Below are 20,243 nucleotides of genomic sequence, written 5' to 3'. Positions count from 1 at the left end.
CTGGGGCGCTAAGCAGCAGATGTGTCTGGTCCAGCCGCCTCCTTCCTGGGGCCCACGGGTGTTCGTTCTCTTCTGCTGGCCAGCCAGGGCCTCCACTCGGTTATTCCCGCTGGCCACATGTGGGAGGTGAGGGGGATACGGGCAACCCTCGCCTCTCTTCCTGATGGTCCTCACTGGGTCCTGGGATCAGTGCGGGGCTGTGGCCCAGGCCCGAGCTCTGGAGTCCATGTCCTGCCTGACACTTACTAGCTGTGTGGTCTTGGGCCAAGTATTATATTACACTTAATCTCCTTGAACCACGTTCTTTACCTGCAGACGTGGAAAGTAAAACGTCCATCTTACAGGGAAGCCTTGGGGATTAAATGGGTTAACACACACGTGCCTAGCACACAGTAGGCCCTCAAAACAACTCAATCACACTGAATTTAAGAGCATGTAAGGGAGAACTTGGCCCTCTTCTTTCCTGACTGCCCCGGTCCTAGACTGCTGCTACACACACACGCGCACACACACGTGTTGGAGGTGGTGTGGAGAGCAAAGCTACAGTTACTGCTCAGACCACAAGCAGGACCCGGGGAGGGGGAGAGGGAGGTGGGAAGGAGCTTGTCAGGGGAGGCACACTGAGCCTCCTTCCCTCCCCCAGAGGGGATTCTGACCCAGCTGGACCCTTGGAATCCAGAGGCAAGACTGCTTCCAGAAGGAGCATTCTCTATGGGACTAATTCCAGCCCCTCTGCTGACTCAGGCTCACGAGCTGACCTCTCACTCCCCTGCTGGAAAATGGTCATTAGCTCACCTCCGGAGCCAAACAGCTGCCGGCGAGGAGGAGGAGGTCCCGTTCTCTGCCTCCCTTTTTCTTAGGAGTACTGACGGCTGGAGCCTGCCAAGCAGGGGCTGTCTGGGAGCCACATGGATTGTTCTACACATCTGCCATTCCCATGTACAGCTGTCCTTGGCAGAGCCTGCCCGGTCCCAGGCTTCCTATATTTGACTGCCAAAGCCTCTCCTACCCAGCATCCTCTGCCCTCTTGATTCGAGCAGTAAACACACTGACCTCCCACCTCTCAAGGACAGGATGCCTCCCTTCCTTACCTGTGAACTGAGGACTCAAGGCCTGAGGGTTATGGATGATATCTTTCCAAAGCAGCTCAAATTCTGGTATCCTGGCAACATTCTGAAGTAGCCTTACGAGGTCCCGGCCAATCATCAAACATTCCATGAACTTGATTGGGGGAGGGGGCACGGACAGGAAAGAGAATGAGAGCACGGACTGTTACCTGCTGCAGGGAGGGCAAAGCACAGCGTGTTCTAGGGAGGGGAGGACAGAGGGGCGAAGGGATTATACGGCTTCTTCTGGAACCAAAGGATTGGCTCCTAGCTGTCCAGGGGAGAGAGGCTGGGGACTGGCGACAGGAGAAGTTACTGGACAGCGCTGAAGCCCTGGGCTTTCCACATTAGTCTACTGCCCTCTCCTCCAGAACTGTTTCCAGCCAGGTCAGAAGAGACTAAGATTCTAAAAGGAAAGGACTGGCAAACTGAGCCCCAGACATCTTACCCCCAAACTCACTCAGTCCAATGGAACATTCTGTGGTAACGGAAATAATCTGTATCTGTGCTGCCCAAAGGGCTAAAGTGGCTCATAAGCACTGAAAATGTGGCTCAGTCAGCTGAGGAACTAAATGTAAAAATGCTATCTAATCTTAATTAGTTTTCATTTAAATTGCCACATGTGGCCGGCGTCTACTGCACGAGCCCAGCCCTAGGGTCGTTTACCCCTGGGAGATGTGACAGTGGGCCATTCATAAGGTCACCTGACCAGGGCCATTACCCAGGTGGGTAGGTGCAGAGGAAGACCACACTGGGCACGCAAGGACAGCCTGTGCCTGTGGTGACAAGTGTCCATGCAGATGAGCAGGACAGTCCCTAGGTAGCCAGAGCAACAAGCGGCATTTCTGGGGAGTAGCCGGTTTCACACTGATCCCCCACCCTTCCGCCCCCATCTGTCAGGATGATGGAAAACACCGGCCCCTGGCCCCTGCGTCTCGCCAACGTGACCTCACAGGCGCAGGTGGCTGCACAGAGCGTCCACGGGGGGCCGTCCTGGGCTGCAGCCCCAGACGCTCGTCCTCACCCGTTCCCGCAGCAGCGAGATGCAGAAGTCCACCTCCTTCTGCCGCAGGGCCTGCAGCTGGGCGGTCCCGTGGTGGTCCACGACCAGGCGGAGGTACGTGTACACGGCCATTGCGATGAGGATACTGCTCTTCAGCACCCACTCCCTGCGGGGACGGAGGAGCCACCTGCACGTCGGCCCTGCGCCCCTCCGCGCGCCCGGCTCAGGGCCTGAGGGTGCTGTCGCCATCTAGGGCTATTGGCTGGCTGGGCAGGGGACGACTTCCTGCTCCTGCCCCAGGTGCCCAGGAAAGGTCAATGCGGAACGGAAGCCTTTCTCTTTACCACACAGCTCCTGGCTTCCACTGAAACCGCTCTGTTTGTGACTCACGCTTTCACACACTGACAGAGCGCTTCTCAGGTGCCACACTGTGTCAGGTACTAGGGACAGAAATAAACCAGAGCTTCCTCCCCGGTCAGACAGCGGGGGTGGGGGTGTAAGTGTCCCAAAGTCAGCGGTTCCTAAGTGAGGTCCGCGGACCGCTGGGTACCCTGGCGGTTTTAAACACACTGCGCGGGCCCTCCCACCATGCTTCTCACTCGCAGCCACCGTGCCACAACGTTCCCCGGGCTCTCTCCAGCCACAGGTTCCACTCCCAGACTCTGAGTCACCTGCCCTAAATCACAATCTGAAAAGAACAAGATTTGGGACGCAAAGCCCATTTTCCCAGGAGTTGCAGATGTCCCTGGGGGAAAGGGGGCAATGAAAGAATTGTGTGTGCCCTGCTGCTTTACAAGGGGAGAAATACACAGTGGGGAGAGTCCGAAACGCCAAGGCTGTCACCAAGTGCCCAAACTGGGGCCTTGTCTCCCCCAACAAATAGTTTGTAATGGCTTTGGCACCGCTGCTGGAAGGAGGGAACCAGAGGAAGAAAGTTTAATTAATCCAACCAGGCAACATCCTGATTCCGGAAAAGTGCTCAAGCCACCTAATTAAGAGACTTTGGCCCTTTCCTTTCACAGAAGGAAAGCAATAGCCAGGGACACTGGGGAGGGTCCCCCTCCCCCGCCTGCTACCCTGTAATTCCGTAGCCCTAGAGACACTGGGGAGGGAGGGAGACGGAGGGCGTGGCAGAAGACAGTTTTCAACTTCCAGGGACTCAGTGGCACCCAAGGATGGGAGGGTTTTGGAGAACAGGTGGGGCAGTTCCCTGACACTCGTACAGAGACTGCCTAAGGGAGGGAGATTCAGCTTTAAGGTATGGGACAAGTATCCGACAGCAGGAACAAAGTGAGAACAGTCACTTTTGAGGATGATTGCTAGCAGAGATGACAAGCATATCTGACTCCTGGGGTGGGATAATGAAGAGAAACAGGAAAGGGAGACCCTCTGAGCCAGGACGCCAGAAAGGCACAGCGACCTCAGAGAAGCAGAGGCCTGGCAAGAAATGGCGAGGCTCTCGTGCTGAGCAACGGAAGACATGTCCCCAGCTGCCGCGGACGTCCATGCCCAGGGCACTAGGTGGCACTGCACAGCGCACCTGGCACAGCTCTCAAGCTGGGGCAGAGCACAGAGCACAGCCTCCTCTTCCTCGAGTGTGACTAAGGAGGGGGGCCATTCTGCGGAAGCGCAGGAGACTGGTTGCTATTAGCGTCTCGATCCTTTGACCACTATGGGGTCCCCCCGCAGGGCTGGACTCTGAAACCACGCATCTGGAAGTCTGAGGCCACGGGACCAGGAGGAAGGCCTTACCCCCACCCAAGTTCAGCTCTCATCAACTTTCTGGTCCTCTGATGGGGAAGGGGCTAAATCAGCAAGAAAACCCAACAGGGCCCCTTATGCCCCCCTCTCCCCCACTGGAGCCTCCAAGCCCCACGTGCAAACTCGAGCAGAAATCCATTACCTCCTCACTCCCACTGCCCCCCGGGCCACTTCGACAAAAGGGGAGTAGGGGACGGATGGAAAGTCTTGGAAGGGAGAAAAGGGGTACCTGCCAGGCCTGGGCACTTGGCTGGCCCCACTCTGCTGAGCTCATGCTCCCCTCGCTCCCCCCAAAGACAAACATTCCAAGGAGGTCTGGATCAAAAATAAACCCTTATCAGATGAAACGCGTTTTTCCTGGGCTCTGAGATATTTCAGGAAGACCTTCGTTCCCACTCCTTCATCCCTGGGGCCACACTAGGCACTCACTCCTCCCCTCGTCTCCCTCATCCGCCTCCGCGTCTCCACCTAAGGTGTTTGGGGCCACCGAACGTCCTCACACACCCGTTTCACCCGTTTCCCACCCTCACCCGCCTTCCACAGGGCGCTCTACCTCTGCTCCGTCAGGATATCCAGAACACTCTCCGCCAGCCAAATATTCTTTGCTGTAACATCCCCGCCTGGTCAAAGGGGGAGAAAACAGAGAATCAGAAAGACTAATTAGCAACTCCAATCATCCAATCCATTTCTGCACCCGTCCCGCTGGTCAATCCTAACTGGTGTCCCATCACTGAGGTTCTGAGTGCTGGAAAAACTGCCCATTGTTCTGCCAGGCGTTCAAGTTTCCCCCTTGGCCTCCAGAGAGAAGAGAAAGGAAGGTTCTGGATTTTTCCAGAAACCAAAGCTGCAACTTTTCCACAGACTGGGGTTGGGAGTGGGACTACTGCGCCCCTCGAAAGAGAATGTCTGTGAAGGAGACATGAAAAGCCCACAGCTGGACAGAAAGGATGCTTTCCGCACAGGCCTGAGAGACGCAGTTGTCTGGTTACAGCTGCACTGCAGCCTCTGCACGTCTCAAATCCTGTGTCAGGCTCATGACAGGCCGAGGGTTTCTTGTTTCCAGGCATCAGTCTACGGTGCTAGCTAGGGCACTTCCTGGGGCAGGATTAACATGCAGCAGCGCCAGCCCAAAGCCTTAGGATGGGAAGTGGGGACTGGCAGTGCCAAACAGGGAAGCAAATGCCAGCAGAGTGGATAAAAGTAGCCAGGGCAAGGCTGTGTCTTGCCCCAGGTCCTAATTTAAAAATTCCATGTTCACATAGTCACACATCACATACATTAAGGTTTATACGCATCAAAACAGGCGTATCAGCGTTATATAAAACAGAGGAAACAAAGAACCAGTGGGCAAGGGGAGACAGAGAGACAGGGACATTTTCAAACACACGCATGCGATCTGGTGCGTAGGCGAGGCGGCAGGGCCAGGCCTCTGGGATTCGCCGTGGCTCCAACAGACGCCACCAATGCCAAGAAGATAATAAAACCTAAATGTCAGGGTCTGTTCTCTGACATGGTTCGTCCCTCAAACTGGCCCTAATCAGATGTCATAGTTATTAGAGAGCAAGAGCTCAGAAACGGGGGTGGAGGCAGGGAAGATGTCTGGGTTTCTGAGAGCGTAATGTGATGAGAACTAATTATTTGCCCTCACTTCTCTCCCCATTCTTTCCAGACCCTTCCTGATCCAATACACCATGAAACCCCACCCACAGTGAGGCCTGGCGAACACAGGCCAACTATTGTACGTCAGGCCCCGAGTCTGGCAGGAAGGAGAATGAGGCAGGGCCCACTGCTTCAAAAGGCCCCCGGTGATTTTCCAAGTTCTATCTGCAACGTAAGTGGCCAGGAGGCGCCTGCATACGGAGCAGAGTCTACGTGACCCAGGAAGGGAGTCCCTCGGGCACCCAGTCAGGCCCATGGCCTGGATTTGGTCTCTGGGCTCCTCTTTCTTCTCTGAGCTCTTGCCATCAAACTCACCGGCAATCTGCTTCATGAATGTCATGCAAACACCATCGGCTCCCAGAACCCCACTCTTCACTAGTTCCCGTACCAACCACACCAACTGAAGGAGAGAGGAAAAGACAGATGAAGAAAAGCGCCTTGGAACCCGAGAACGGGGCTAATCCAATCACATCACAGCCCAGGTGCACAAAGGCAGGGAGAGCTCTGTCAGCCCCGGTCCTTCCATCCGGGTCCCCAGGAGAGGCTCCGTCCTCTGCCACACCTCTGAGCTGCTCTCTCTGCTCTGGCCTTACCTGGGTACGGCAGGTATCCTGCAACTTCAAGTACTTCTCCATGAGGACCTGGTTGATTTTATTCAGGACGAGATTCATGCCGTCGCGACTCACCAGAGCCAAGTCCCGGTAACACTGTGAGGACAGAGCTTTGTGAGTGGAAGGTGGGCTCTGGTGAGTCCCAACTTGCCACTCTGGAGGCTGTCCTTCCACGGGGCTCCTCCGCCCCAAACCTACCCCTTGCGCAGTGACATGGCGGGAGGGGCCGAGCTCCTCTAATAGGCAGAAAAGCCTGCTAAGTAAGAAAGGCGCCCTGCCCCCCATCTCCCTTCGTAGGAAGTACCACAGTGATGCCACAAGCTGAGCAGAACCGGGTGGAGGCCGGCCATCTGCTTTTCATCTGCTAGTAAAAGGTCACCGTAGAACGGGCTTGGTTGAACAGGCTGGAAAGGCCCCCAAAGAAGTGTTGAAACCTGCACTGACCCAGCCAGATGAAGCAAAGGGCTAGGAGTAGGAAGGGAAGACGAGGCCCCGGAAAGAAAGGGCAGAACCGCACTGAACTTTCTTAACTGAATGTCTTCCTTCTTTTCTCTGGGCTGCCCTTGGCTTGTGCCAAGTATTGGAAAAGGAGGGGTCCTTAAGCATCCCCACCCCTGGAGGAGGTGAGGGAGGCAGGCCAATTCCCTGCGGGTTCTTGCTTCCCCTCCCCCCAGAGACCAGCCTCCTGGAGAGCACCTTAGGGGCCTCATTAGCAACCTCCTTAGCCTGCTGTGCTCTGTGCTGTCAGGGTCTCGGCACCAAGGGCAAAACTAGGGAGGCAGCACCCCACGACCTCAGACGGCCGGTACAGGGGGGGCACCAACCAGAACAGCAAGTGCAAAGGCTAAACGCACTGGCATCGTGCGGGCACTTCGTACTGTACGCATTGTCACATTTGAATCATGTGACAACTCTTTGAAAGAGCTACTATTTATTCTCTGTTTTTACAGATGAGGAAACGGGCACAGAGAGGGTCACATAATTCGACGCAGGCCACACAGGAGATGAGAGGAAGACCCAGGATTCAAGCCCAGGCGGCCCAGGTCTGGATCCCGTGCTCTTAACCTCCCTGCACCACGGTTACAAACAACCCAAAGGACGGATGCAGGTTTCCGGTGGCCTTGAGAGCGCTACATTTCTAACCTCTTTCATCTAAGTGCTCAGAAGAGAAGTTGTCCTCAAGACCAGCTGCTGCCTGGCCTTGGCGTGACAAGGGGCTACGAGCAGATTAGCTCCTGTCACTTCCTCTAGCATCTATTGTCCTTGAGTCAAACTCATTAATCTGATGAAAATACCCACACTTGAGAATCTCCCAGGTGTCACAAACCTTTCAGATGCTAAGGAGAAGTTCATTACCGTCTGACTCCATCGGGGGGAGGGCTGGGAGGTCAAAAGTGTAAGCAGGGAAACAAGGAAGAGATAAGGGAACCCAGAGTGTTGGGAGCTCCTGCAGAGGCGTGACACAGAACGGCAGGGACATGAGGGAGGGAGAGGCAGAAGGAAAATCTTATGTCGCGCCCGAGAGAGACACCACGGATCAGAGGAGAGCCCCGTCTGTTCAAACAAAGCAGCAATCCAGAAAGGCAGAAGAGAATCAGGACCCGGAAGCAGGACGCATCTCTCGGGAGACACAGGGTCAGGTGAGGGCAGCAGATACCGTCCGCGTCCGCCCGATGTCCTCCTCCAGCTGGGACCCTGTCAACCACAACTGCTGGTAACACGTGGCAGCTGGGTACTAGGGCTATCATATTCCTTACGTTGCCAGTGGTCTCACCAACCTGTGCCAGTTTGCTGACCGGCTCGGAAGGTACACAGACGGGGAAAGAAACTCAGTGAGGAACAGAGAAAAGAAGCAGAGTCCCCATAGAAAGTAGGGTGGCAGGATGGACTGAGCCAGCACACCTGTTCTGACAGCGACCGCCTGGGGAGGAGGGGCTCCAGCCTAGGCCCCCACACCCCCGCCTCCTTTCTGGAGCTGCTGCGGAGGGAAGTACTGGGTCGAGAAGGATCAAGAAGGGCCAGGGCCTGGGTCCTGAAGCCCTGGATGGAGACCTTGGCGAGAATGTCAGGCCCTTCCCTCTGTGTGCGGACTGCGAGAGCCTGCGTGGAAGCTACGGCCTCCAGCTTAGCCTCCCTGCTCACCACAGGCCCCCGGCCAGGCCTGCTCCCAGCTACTCAGACATCAAACAGGAAATAAATAAGCTCAAAGAATATAAACATTGGCAGGACTTGCCAAGAGGACACATGCCAAGTCAAGAAGGTACAAATGGAACAAAAGTCACTCTCGGCCAATACCGGACCTGTCTCCTGCTGGGTTCTCTTGCCCAATCCAGCCTCGTCCCACCCACAGGAGTCCCGCTGAGCCTGCCTGCCAGTCCTGAGCACACTTCTCATGTGTTCCAGACTCAGTTTCTGCGAGCACCCTCGGCATCGCCCCCCCCCCCCCCCCCCCGTGAAGAAGCAGGAACAAACAAATCTCCATCCATCCTGAGGTGTCAGTGCTAGAGACAGAAGTAACCCCAGAGAAACCCTTAGAAGCACGCCCCTTGTTTCAGCTGACGCCTAAAACAATGATTAGGACCCATCCTCATCAGCAGCGCCACCTAAACTCCTGCAGGACACAGGTATTTTGTGACACCACCACCCTTTGGGGGAAAAGGATCAGCGCGCAGACCCCACCATCCCGACCTGGCTGACGGTCTCTCACTCAGTCACGGACACTTCCTCACTCACCTAAAACTGTGTCTCCTATTTCCCCACCTCCACCCCCTTCGTCTGAAGGCCTGACCTGGGAGCTTGACCCCCAGGAGGCTCCCAGGTGGGGGGTTTACTTGGAAACCTGTAGCAGGTGAACATAACCCTGGTGCAGCCATCAACAGCAACGAGACCCCAGGTGAGGCCTCGGGCCGCCATGATGAGGCTGTTATGGGACAAGAAGGAGGCGAGGGGCTCCGGCGCCTTGGCGTGACTGGATGGCCACGTACGGGACGTCATCGGCACGCCCAGGGCAGAGCCCTGAGGCCTCTCACTGCCAGGCCAGGAAAGAGCCAGAACAGCCCACACCCCGGCCCCACTGGGCTTTACCCCAGCTGATTCCAATGCCACCTGAACCAAAACACCAGCGGGCAAGGCCACCTCGCAGTGACATGACTAAATGAGGTGTTAACTGCATTTATAAAAAGTCACCCTAGAGAAAATTAAACCTCAACCCCCCACCTCTACTCCCCCCATCTTGGTCAACAATTTCTTTAAAACGGGCTGGACTGGCTCGCATCCCTGTTTACCACCACCAAACTGGAGGTCGTCGTTTGCCTTCGAGGATCCTGCTGGTAAATTCAGCATAAAATTGAAATGCCAATTCAACAAACGAGGTCCCAGCCCAGAAGTGGCCTGTGAAACCAAGGACTGGTGACTACTGGCTGCCCCCATCGCCTGCGCCCCCCACACCAGCTGGCATCAGAGGAGGACAGACACATCAGCTTGCGACGCCTGCAAGTGCTTGCCCTGAGGTCACGTCAAGCAGCTCTGCCAGGGGGCCCTGGGTGTCCTGTGCTTGTCCTGAGAATGCGTCTTCTTTGGTATTCCTTGTACAAATGGCAACGTCTCTGACCGCCAGTCACCTGACAGGTAAACGGGGAGCATGTGCGGAGAGGGGCAGAGCCACCCGTCTCATACGGCTTTGTGGGAGGATTAAATGACAGCCTGTCTGGACAGAGCCTAACACAACGCTGGGCACAGAGCCCACGTGTCCCCTTCCGCACCCCGTTGCCCAGGGAAGGGCCAGAGAGAATATGGAACCCCCACTCCGAGTTCTTCTCTCTTAGTGCCGCACCGCTAATGCCAGAGACCACACGCTTCTAAACCACCACGCCAAGACTCAAAGGGCACAGAATGGCTGGGAAGGGGAAATGTGGAGGCGCCAAAGGCAGAATTTTGCTACGTTATTACAGAAAGAACAGAATCCAGAGAGCTCGTCCCTCACCTCAAGGAAGGACACCACTGAAAATATTCCACGTGAAGGAGACTCTGTCTGTGGAGCGCCCCACACGCGCTTTCACACCGCTCTCCTCGGGGGCTCTGATCCGGGTCCTCCAGTGTCCCCTCGTCACTGCACTGTCCCTGCAGCCTTAGTGAACGCTCCGCTCGCTCGCTTGCATCCTATCTGCAGCTGTGCTAAGCCTGCCTTCTCTTGCCCTGCCAGGAATGGGCCCTGCAAACTCCTCTGGATACGAACCGCCATCGGACTTGGTCACAGTTGTTCCGTTCTCTGGATTAAATCCCAACTCTTTTAGCCTGGACGCGTACATCTAAAATGTGAAACTCTTTCAGTGTTTTTTTACCCTGGCAACTGCCTTCTCTTGCCCTTTAGCACCAGAATCCAGAGAGAGAGAAAGGAATTCAGTCAGAGTGACTGCTCACTGCGTAGACAGGGAGCGGTAACCACCCTGAGAGGACCAGGCGGCCCAGCTCTGGTCACAGGGCCAGGTACGAGGCACCACGTAGTCCCAGCTCGTACTGACAAGGCCGGGGGTCCCCAGCAGCGCGTCTTACCTTCTGCGCTTGGGCAGGTTCAGTGAGGACCAGGGTGAAGAGGCCCAGGCAGACTTCCTCGTGCTGGGGGGGACCTTTGCACACCTGGGACACAGGGAAGGAAAAAAAACGAGTTGTCACTCATAGGAGCAAAGCTCTCGAGGGCAGTTTCCCCCAGAAAACGTGGGCCTCCTGCCTAACCTGCAAAGGAGAATCATCAACTCCAAAATCTGATAACTTCCTTCTCTTAACAGGGATGGGACATGTTTCAGGGGCAAGGAGGAAGGCAGGACGGACCCGTATTGGTTTCTCCAAGGCTGGATGCAGGCCAAGGGCAGACAAGTGTAAGTGTTTAAAATGGAAGAAAAATCCTCCTCCACCCCTTGACTAGACCATAACAGCCCTCGGCAGAGAGGGAGCTGCAAAGAGTCAGTCATGGAGAACCACGCACACCCACGGCCGAGACCGTGGGCAAACCACTGAACGGCTGCCACTGGTAAGGTGAAGACACAACAAGAATAGCTGACTACCGGTAAGTAGGTAATACTTACCAGACATTCATCACGTACTATTATTCTAAGTCCTTTACACGTACTCTTTCAATTCCTTTCAACCTCACAGACTGATTAGGAAATGTAAAATATGGGAGGATTGGCAAAGAAAAAAGTCACTAAAGTCACTAGAGAACTGTGAGTTACTTTGTGAAGTTGTTATTTCAAGACGTCTCAGGCTCCAAGAGATGGACCCCACAGGGGGAGACAGGGGCCCAGAGGCCTGGCTCAGGGAGCGCAGACGCTGACCTCAGTCCCCTCACGCCTAGCCACTGCAGTCTCCATCCAGCAGGTCATGTCTCAGAGCTTTCAGAGAAGCAGCCGTGGGACGGGGGAGCCTCATACTCACATAGGCGTTAAGGGCGTCATTGGCCTCTCTCTCTGAGACCCCAGTAGTCATCGATGTCACAATGCTCATACATCTTTCCAACCTCTGCGAAAGGGGGAAAAAAATTAAGAGTATGTCACACCAGTAAAGTTAGAAAAGAAGTTCCACAAAGTAAAAAAAAAACAAAAAAAAACAGTATCTCACGCCACTACCTACGAAGTACTTCTGGCCCCAAAGAAGTTTTCAAAAATTCCAACCTCATCATATCTCTAGATCTAGCTCCCAGTTAATAAGTCAGTTCAGGGACATAATCAGCAAAACCCAGAAGGTGGAAAACACGACAGGTGGCTTGGTTTCTTTGATACATAAATTGCAATGAAAAAAAGCAGGGAGGGAGAAGCCCACATATTAAAAGATAAATACCTACGTAATAAACAGAGAAAGGAAGGCCCCTCCTTACAGTGGCATGTCAACTAATAAATGCAGAAGGAATGACAGGGGTGGTAAAGAATGCAGGCAAATATCATCAATGGATGCTAAAACCAGAAGTAAAACTTACACAAACAAGAAGGTATGTACATAGGTTCAAAACACTTATTAATTACAAAGGGAAAACAGAACCGCAGGAAATCCTGGAGGATACCACCTGAACCAAGTGACCAAAGCTAATGTCCCCAAGAATGAGACAAACGGACACCTGACACTACACGCCTCCAATGGGCGGCACTGAGAAGGCTGTAACACTGGCCTGTCAAAGGGTTTAAGGTCATGAAAGACAAAACTGGACTAAGAGCTGTTTCAGATTAAAGAATGAAAGAGACAGTACACAGACTAGGACTGTGATAGACATTATTGGGATAACCGCTAACACTGGAGTATGTGCTACAAATCAGACAATAGTAACATATCATTGTAAAACGTTTAACCTTGATAGTAGCACAGTGGTTAGTAACAGAAGACCCTTGTTCTTAGGAAATCCACACTAAAGTATGTAAATCTCAAGTGACATTGCGGCTGCGATTTACTCCCAAAAGGCGAAGATCATATTGTACACAGAGAAAGACGCCGACAAAGCAAATGTGAGTTACTGGTGACTCTGGGTGAAGAACACATGAGAGCTCTATACGTTATCATTTGTCTCTAAGCTTCAAATTATTTTTAAAAGTTATTAAAAAATTAAACAGATGTATCAACCGAACGCAACGGGTGGTCCTTGTCTGATTACTGATTTCAACAAACCAATTATAAAAAGAACTTACGAGGCAATCAAGAGAAATTCGAGCACTGAATATTACATTGAGGAATTATTGTTACTATTTCGAGGTGTGATCTCGTGGCTGTTACAGAAAAGTCCTCCTCTCTCAGGCACATATATGAAGTACCTACAGACGAAACGATGTATCTTGGATGGGCTTCGACACAGTCCAGACTGGGGGAGAACACAGATTGCCACCTGCCGATAAGCACTGAAGCAGAGTGATGCTTACATAGCAGTTCTACTATTCTCTCTACTTTTTAATGTTTGAAATGTCTCCTCAAAGAAGATAAAAACAAACTTAAGGAAACTGGAGTGTGAGGAAAGAAAAGGACCAACGGAGAACAAAAGGCCAAAGCAAAAAGTGCCAGCAGCGTCTCGTCACACAGGGTAAGGGGGCAGCTGCATTCCAGCCCGTCCAGCAGCCACTCCGGCTGCACAGGCAGCTCTCACACGGCCTGTGCTCCACGTCCGGTAGACACGCGTCACTGGTCCCCGGTCCCCGTGCCAAAGCCGTACTTATGCTAAATACTGACAAGATGCTGACAAAATGCATCTCATATTAAGTCAGTGGGCCTCTCTGTGATCACCACCTAAACTACTTCCTGAGTCTTTTATCTTGAGAATAAACCCAAAAACCTTTCAAGGAAAATCACTTCCCACAACGTAGCTACTGGCCAAACAGGGCCAAACAGGGCAGCGGTTTGCTTCCCCCGACCCTCCAGGTCATCCCACAAAATCTTGCTGAGACCTGGTTCTACTACAGCCCTCGGAGGACAAATAGGATGATGGAAGCGAGACCCCGGGACGAGGCAGCCACATTTCTCCTGGGACCCTCACCCCTGGCGAAGAGTGCAGGGTGACACGGGGCAGAGAGGCTGAAGGCAAGGCGCTGCCACAGCCACACCTCAACCTAAAGCAGGCCCGAAGCCACTGGGGTTTGGCGGTATCACAACTTCAACACCCGGCAGCAGGTCTGACTACACCTCCAATTAGGTCAGACCAGCTGCCTGGCCTCCTTCACCGGCACCTGCCACCTGCGTACTTGTGAACAGGAGCTGTGAGGTGGGTCACAGGAAAGCTGGGCTGTGACTCTCAGCCCACCCCGCCCACAGCGCCGAGGTCCATCATTACCCAGGCTCACTCCTGTACGATAAGGGGAGGGAGGAAACCCCCAGGTTGCATTTTCTCTTCTTAAACTTCAGCCCTCAGCACCCACGATATCGACCAATGATGGGGCATCAGTGCCTGCAGCCACCAGGGCCGCACTGTTTGTGCTGGCAGTTCTGGGGCGCCCTCCTCGCCCTGCCTGGGCTAACAAGCAGTTTCAGAGCGGAGGGAGACGGGCGAGAAGCAGCAGTACAGCATCCCTGAGTTCCAGACGGGGCTTCCTCCTCGAAGGAAGGAACCTGCCGACCGATGCACCAGGCAAACAGCAGCCAGCCAGTGAGCAAACTGACAACAGAAACCGCCCCCCCACTTGCCGGCCTTGGGCTAACCCTGGGGAGTTTCCCAGCCTCTCCAAACTCGGGTTTTGTCATGTGCACACAGAGATAAAGCCTGTATCAGGAGCTTGCTCTGAGGATGACAGGAGGTAACCTCCGTGAAAGACGGAGCACACGGCCTCCGTGGGATCAGAACCGATTCGCTTGGTGAGGAGGCTCAGCAAGGGCACAGCTCATCTGTAAGGACCAGAGCACCCCACAGCCTCCACACTCCTGAAAACAGCCCTGCTCCTGCCGGGCGCAGGTCACTGACCGGCCAAAGAGCTCCCCCTCCCCCCTCCCCCCTGTAAACTCTTGCCTTCTAGGAGAGGAAAGGGGAGAGGAGAGGGAAGGAGGCCTGACCACGGCCTGCACCCCATCCTCGTGCAGAGCCAGCTACACAGCTCTCCCTGCCGGCTGGCTGAGTCTCAGCTGTGACGTAACAGACCCCGGACTGAGGCAATTCTATGGGTCACTGCCCAGTCAAGAAGTGGCCTCCTGGAACAGGGAGGCCCAGCTAAGGAGGTGGGAAGTGGGAGAGGCCAGAAGTTGGACGCGTGGATGAAAGCAGTGGGGAAAGAAGCGCGAGGGCCAGTCCTTCCCAGGCAGCAGGAGTACAGAAGACGTGCTCTCCCCCACTACAGGAACGACTTTTCCAAACGGGGATGGGAGAACCAATTACAAGTCATTTGGGTTGACAGAAGGACTGCACCCCCTCAAAGAGGGCCAGATCCCCACAATCAAGGAGCAGTACCCCTCGCCCCCGAGTCTCGGGGCTCTTAGTAAAGCTGGAATCGTGTGTGTAGTTGCTGACAGCTGCGTGGAATGGCCGTGCTCCGAGTAAGCCCTCCACACAGCACCTCGGGAGCTGAGTAAATATTTACCATCTCCAGGAGCTTCTGAATTAATTTTTCTAGTACTAAGAGACCTGGCCATGGTTTCCATGACAGCAGCAGCAGGTGGAGTAGGAGTGGAGGGGGAGGTGGCCCTCCAGTTTGCCAGTATATATACAAATACACATCCCTGAAGCTGGGGGGCTGATGTCAGAGGGCGCCCGCTCACCTCTCAGTTCCCCCTCCCTCAGCCAGGTGAATACACAGTCTGGTAAAAAGTGTGTGTGAAATACTCCCCTCTTACGGGAAGTCAGTGATGGCCTTGAAGGACTAAATTCCTCCATTTCAGAAAAAGATACGATCCAACCTGCAAAATCCCAAGGATCCACGTTAGCAAAGTTACTGAACACACTGCGTTCCAAGCATTCTACAAGTTAGAGACACCTGTGCATGAAATGAGGCTTTAAGGGGGGGGAAAGTTAGAGATGACGCAAAGCACATTCCCTAGAGATCTGGCCCCGACAAGGTAGGAATTCCTCCCTGGAGAAAAGCTGGGAGGGGCATCCCTCCAACCACAGGCAGCCCTGAGGCCTGTCCACAGCTTAAGAGCAAGTGCTGGCTTGTTGGGGCCACAGCTCCCGCCTTCAGCTGACTCCCCAGTGGACCAGGTCCTTCTCGGCAGAGGGACGACCAAGAGCTGTGAAGACTTGTGAGACTAAGAGCTACGTGTCCTAAACGCCTCCAATCGGGCACTATTTTTATCTCATTCCTCACATGGGGATGGGGATGGACAAGACGTCCCTCTTCAAAGAGAGGAACAGGGCCAAGGAGAAGAAAGGCGACAACACGGTCCCTTGGGTAGAACTCACGGTCCCCCACCCGTGCTTCGTACTCCAGACGCCTAAAGGGCCTTTTCTCACCATGCCAACTCCAGGTTCCCCAGTCTCATCACTACCCTGACCAGCTTTTGTTCTTTTAACCTTCCAGTGGGTGTGTTAACTGAGTCTTTCCATAGTAAGCTCTGGAAGGCAGACCTTGGGTCTCCCTCATCCTACCTTCCTATTACACTCAGCGCACAGGAAGCTCAGAAAACTAGCTCTGAGCTCCTGGGCAATAGATAGGCCTGCGTTGGAAAATAACCAAGCCAGAACAAGCCGAGATCAGTCAGTCAACGTCAGGAGTTGATAACTTCTGTGTGCAGAGCTCTGTGGGGAGACACGGCGGAGGAAGCCAGTGAGTCCTGCCCTTAGAGACACTCTGGTCTAAAGGGAAACACACGTAGGATTAAAAACAGAATGGCAAGGCTTGCTGGAAAATTCAAATGCAAAGGACAAAAGGGCAAAGAAGGGAAGGGGGAGCCCAAGACATGCTGGGAAAACTCAACACCAAGGATAGCAGAGAAAAAAAGAGACCCTCTCTCGCCCTTCTCCCTGGTAACAGTTGAAAGTTCACGCTCAGACAGTCCAAAGAAGCAAGAAAATAAATGCTTCCTCTCTTTTGTGGTCCCCTCCTGCCCTATCACTTCGTTTACTAGCAAACACGTCACTGCTCAGAGGAACAGGTTGCTGTACTGCTCTGTGGCACAAATTAGAGCATCGGCAGGATGACCCTTCTGGCCATCAGGGTGGGAAATCCAACCTTTGGGGTCTCTTCCCCTCCACGCAAACTGGTAGAGGGATCAAAGGCAGTCAGCTGCTTTCTTTCTACAGTTCCAGAGCTCCAGTACTAGAACACAGGGCTCAATGAGAACTTTGACAATGACCGTGGCCATTTCCAAAAAAGTGGGTAATTGAAACTGCCAGGCAATCCTCAAGTCACTTTTACTTGTTTTGAGAATACCTTATTTTTAGAAGCGCTGTGTATGTCCCTAATTATATCCACCTTAGCTGATAAAAACAACAGCAGAAAACAAACTGATGCATCTGAAAGCACACAGAATTATGGGGGAGACGCAGGATGGGAAGCCAGTCTGCCATTAGACATCTGCTGACAGATACTCTGCAAAATTGCTACCCAGCCACCTCTTAATCCACTAAGTTTGTTTTTCGTATGTTCCACCATCTTCTGACTGAGCCAACATTTTTTTCCAACCTAAATTATGAATTCCACCTATCTGCCTGCCCACGCTCTAATATCTGATGAGGGCAGTGACAAAGTGAGAAACAGGGAAATGGCCAGTGAACTTACTCACCCTGCCCCTGCACAACCACTGAGTTGAATGTATTAGGTCTTAGAACAGTTCAACAGTCACGACCCGGCTCTGGGTCACATATTCCTAAGTGGGTCTCTCGGTGTGTGGCAGTGAAGACAGACACATGATCAACTCTGGGTTGTCAGGGACAGGGCGAGGGGAGGGTCGGCGACCTCCTAGTCTGAAATCCCCGCTCAGGCCCATTTTCATGGCCTCGCTGCACCCTCTTTCTCAGCATCTCTGTGTTTCTGCCCCCTTTTGTGTTCTGAAGGACAGTCCCTGAGGGCCCACTCACGCCCTCACCCACTGCTGTAGTTGATGCTAACTAAACACCACTCACTTTCGGTAAGACTGCAATCATTCTAAACACCCAGGTGACACCACTGGCAGTTGACTGTGTCCACATGGGGTCAAGACTGTAACCGGGGTCCAAGGTCTGCTGCGAGATCCTGTCCGCCCCAAACACACACACACACACACACACAAATACATTACTTCTCAACAGATGACCTACATCTGAAACATTAAGGATAGCTGTGGCCTGTGTGTGGAAAAGAATGTGAAAATGAATCCGGCCGACCTGGATGCTGCACCCCTTCCTCATCGACACCCCCACCCATGTTCACGCGCGTGGCTGCTGTTGCTATGACAACCTGTCCAGGAAGTTGGCCCACACTTCTTCCTCCAGGAGCAGGAAGTCTGGAGCAGTGTTTGTGCTGCCTTAGAAAAAACGTGAAGGCCTCCCCCCCACCCCCGTATCCGCTCCAGCATCCCTCCTCAACCCAGTTCCTTAACTCCCTTCCCCACCCCCCACACCTACCTCCTCTAACTCATCCTTGGCATCCAAACTGGTGGAAAGTAGCAGCCTCCCCCCTCCTGGGGCTCCTGCTCCCGCTCCTCCTCCACCTCCCGCTGCTCCCGAAGCAGCTGCTGCTGCTGCCCCCTTTCCCTTCTGTAACTCCATGGCTGCGGCCGGGAGACGGGAAAGGGCCAGGGAGTGGGCCGGTGGGAAGGCCTGGAAATGGGGAGCTCTGGGATGCCAGGGACAGGGGGCAAGGGGCTAGTGGGGGCGGGGAGGGAAAGGGTCCGGCCGCTGCGCTCCTCCCCGCTCCCCGCGAGGCCGCGCCGGTGGCGGCGGCGAAGGCGGACGGCCTCCGGTCCTGCCCCCGAGCGGCAGCGCCGAGGAGAAGCCGCTAGCTCCTGAACACGCTGGGGAAGGGTCTGCGCCCCTGTGGGCCGGGCAGCAGCGGCCTCCGGCCCCGGGGAAGCGGGGGGGGCCCCTTCTGGCTCTGACCCTCAGCGAAGTCGGGAAAACCTTAAGTTTCTGCTCAGGAGGTGGGCGAAAGAGGAGTCCTGCCCCGAAGTACGGGCTAGGACACCTTCCTGGTTGGTGCCTCAAGGCTTGGGCTGCGAGGTTCCTTAGGGTCCGGCCCCGGGGGGGAGGGGGAGGCAGTGAGCGCTATGGGAGGGCACCGAGGACCAGCTTCTCCCTACACCACACAGAGGCGGCCATGGTGGAAGGGCGGGGGGAGGGAAGGCTGAGGGCGACGGCGGGGGAGGGGAGGAACCGCGGAGCCCCGCGCCGGAAGTGAGCCGTCGCGGTCCCCGGCCTCCGCCAATGGCGGCTTCCGCGGTGGCGCTGAGTCTCAAAGCACTAGGCGGACGACGGCCTTTTCCTCGGCTGCCAATGGTATTGAGGCGAAGAGACACCGGTCTGATGGACAGCTAGGATGCCCAATCGCGTCTCTTGTTTGCTCGCGGGGGGCGGGACGGGCCGACTTCCCGGAGGTGGGGTGGGAGTGCGAGGTGATGGGGCGGAGCGAGGCTGCGCCTGCGTGCGCTCAGGCGCACGCGCGGTGCTGGCGTTCGCCCTTGTTTCCTCCCTCCATCTGGAGCTTGGGTGGGTAGAGAAATCCGGGAACTGTCCCTGGGTGGCTTTGGGAACCCCCAAGCCCAGCTACTAATTGGCCGTGTAGGGCGAGAGAGCGGCGCTCTATCCCTAAGCAGCCCCGGAGCAAACGCCATCAGATGTTACGGAGCCAGTTCCCAGAGCTGAGGGTGCATCACACAAGTGTATCTGCTCACGCGTGCAGTTGTTAGCTAGACGTTGAAAAAAAGAAATGCATGGACCCACTTGTCCAAATTGAGTTGTGCCAACACTAGATCTTGCGAAATGTCACTGAGGGACGGAGTCTCTGTCACTGAAGACATTCTACTCTCAGCCGTAGCCCAGATCTATTTTGAGTGCAGTGTAACCTTGATTGCATGAGTCCCTTTATACTTTCTGGTTCCCCATCTGTATCTCAGTAGCATTTTCCATTTTTTCAGGAGCACTGTAGGATTGTCTTACAGATCCAAAGACATCAAATTTCACTATTTAAAAAAAATCCATATCTCATACTTTATATAAAATGGAGACAAGGTCTTTGAGACTCATGGGAGTGAGCTCACTTTTTAAACTGGAAAACACTACAGATGTTAGCACCACAGGTGACCCTATCTCTACACTTGGCTTAGCATTTTAACTATACATACACTTACTGAAGTGGTTCTTTAAGTTGACTCATTCATTCTTTTATTATATATTAGCATAATATATACGTTAGACAAGTCATTTTGACTTTCTGCAAATTATTTTACCCTTAAATTAGGAAAGGGCTTGGCTGATCTCTAAATACCCTTCCAGCTCTGGAAGTTCTGTTGAGTATGCTTTGAATTCCTTCAAAGTCAAAGCACTGCATTAGCCATGAAGAATATAAACTTAAGTCATTACAATAACTTTACTATGGGTCACTGGAAACACAAAGATATATTGTGAAAAAAGAAAAGTAAGGCTTAGAACCCCATATTTGTGTTTCTATTTATGTGTGGGTTTTTTAAAGTGGGAACTGGGGGAATGTATAAGTATACATTTGTAAATACAGAGACTGT

At 53.9% G+C, this 20,243-nt stretch overlaps 1 protein-coding gene across 1 annotated transcript in view; it reads right to left on the bottom strand.

Moving 5' to 3' along the window:
* INTS3 (integrator complex subunit 3) overlaps nucleotides 1–18,995 on the bottom strand; it is a 32,759-nt gene extending 13,764 nt beyond the window's left edge. The window contains exons 1-8 of the mRNA XM_019713280.3: nucleotides 18,133–18,995; nucleotides 11,571–11,654; nucleotides 10,692–10,775; nucleotides 6,123–6,236; nucleotides 5,845–5,929; nucleotides 4,424–4,490; nucleotides 2,131–2,275; nucleotides 1,092–1,221 (exon numbers count right to left, since the gene is read on the bottom strand). Of these exons, the coding sequence (XP_019568839.3) occupies nucleotides 1,092–1,221; nucleotides 2,131–2,275; nucleotides 4,424–4,490; nucleotides 5,845–5,929; nucleotides 6,123–6,236; nucleotides 10,692–10,775; nucleotides 11,571–11,654; nucleotides 18,133–18,276 (853 nt within the window). The 5' untranslated portion in view covers nucleotides 18,277–18,995. The remainder of the gene's footprint in view (nucleotides 1–1,091; nucleotides 1,222–2,130; nucleotides 2,276–4,423; nucleotides 4,491–5,844; nucleotides 5,930–6,122; nucleotides 6,237–10,691; nucleotides 10,776–11,570; nucleotides 11,655–18,132) is intronic.
* Nucleotides 18,996–20,243: the final 1,248 nt, after the last annotated feature.

The sequence above is a fragment of the Rhinolophus sinicus genome, chromosome 7 (genome assembly GCF_057876585.1).
Source record: "Rhinolophus sinicus isolate RSI-liver-muscle chromosome 7, RSI-T2T, whole genome shotgun sequence".
Lineage (NCBI taxonomy): Eukaryota > Metazoa > Chordata > Mammalia > Chiroptera > Rhinolophidae > Rhinolophus > Rhinolophus sinicus.
The sequence above is the reverse complement of the archived record's forward strand: the minus strand, read 5'-3'. Positions and strand labels throughout refer to the sequence as shown.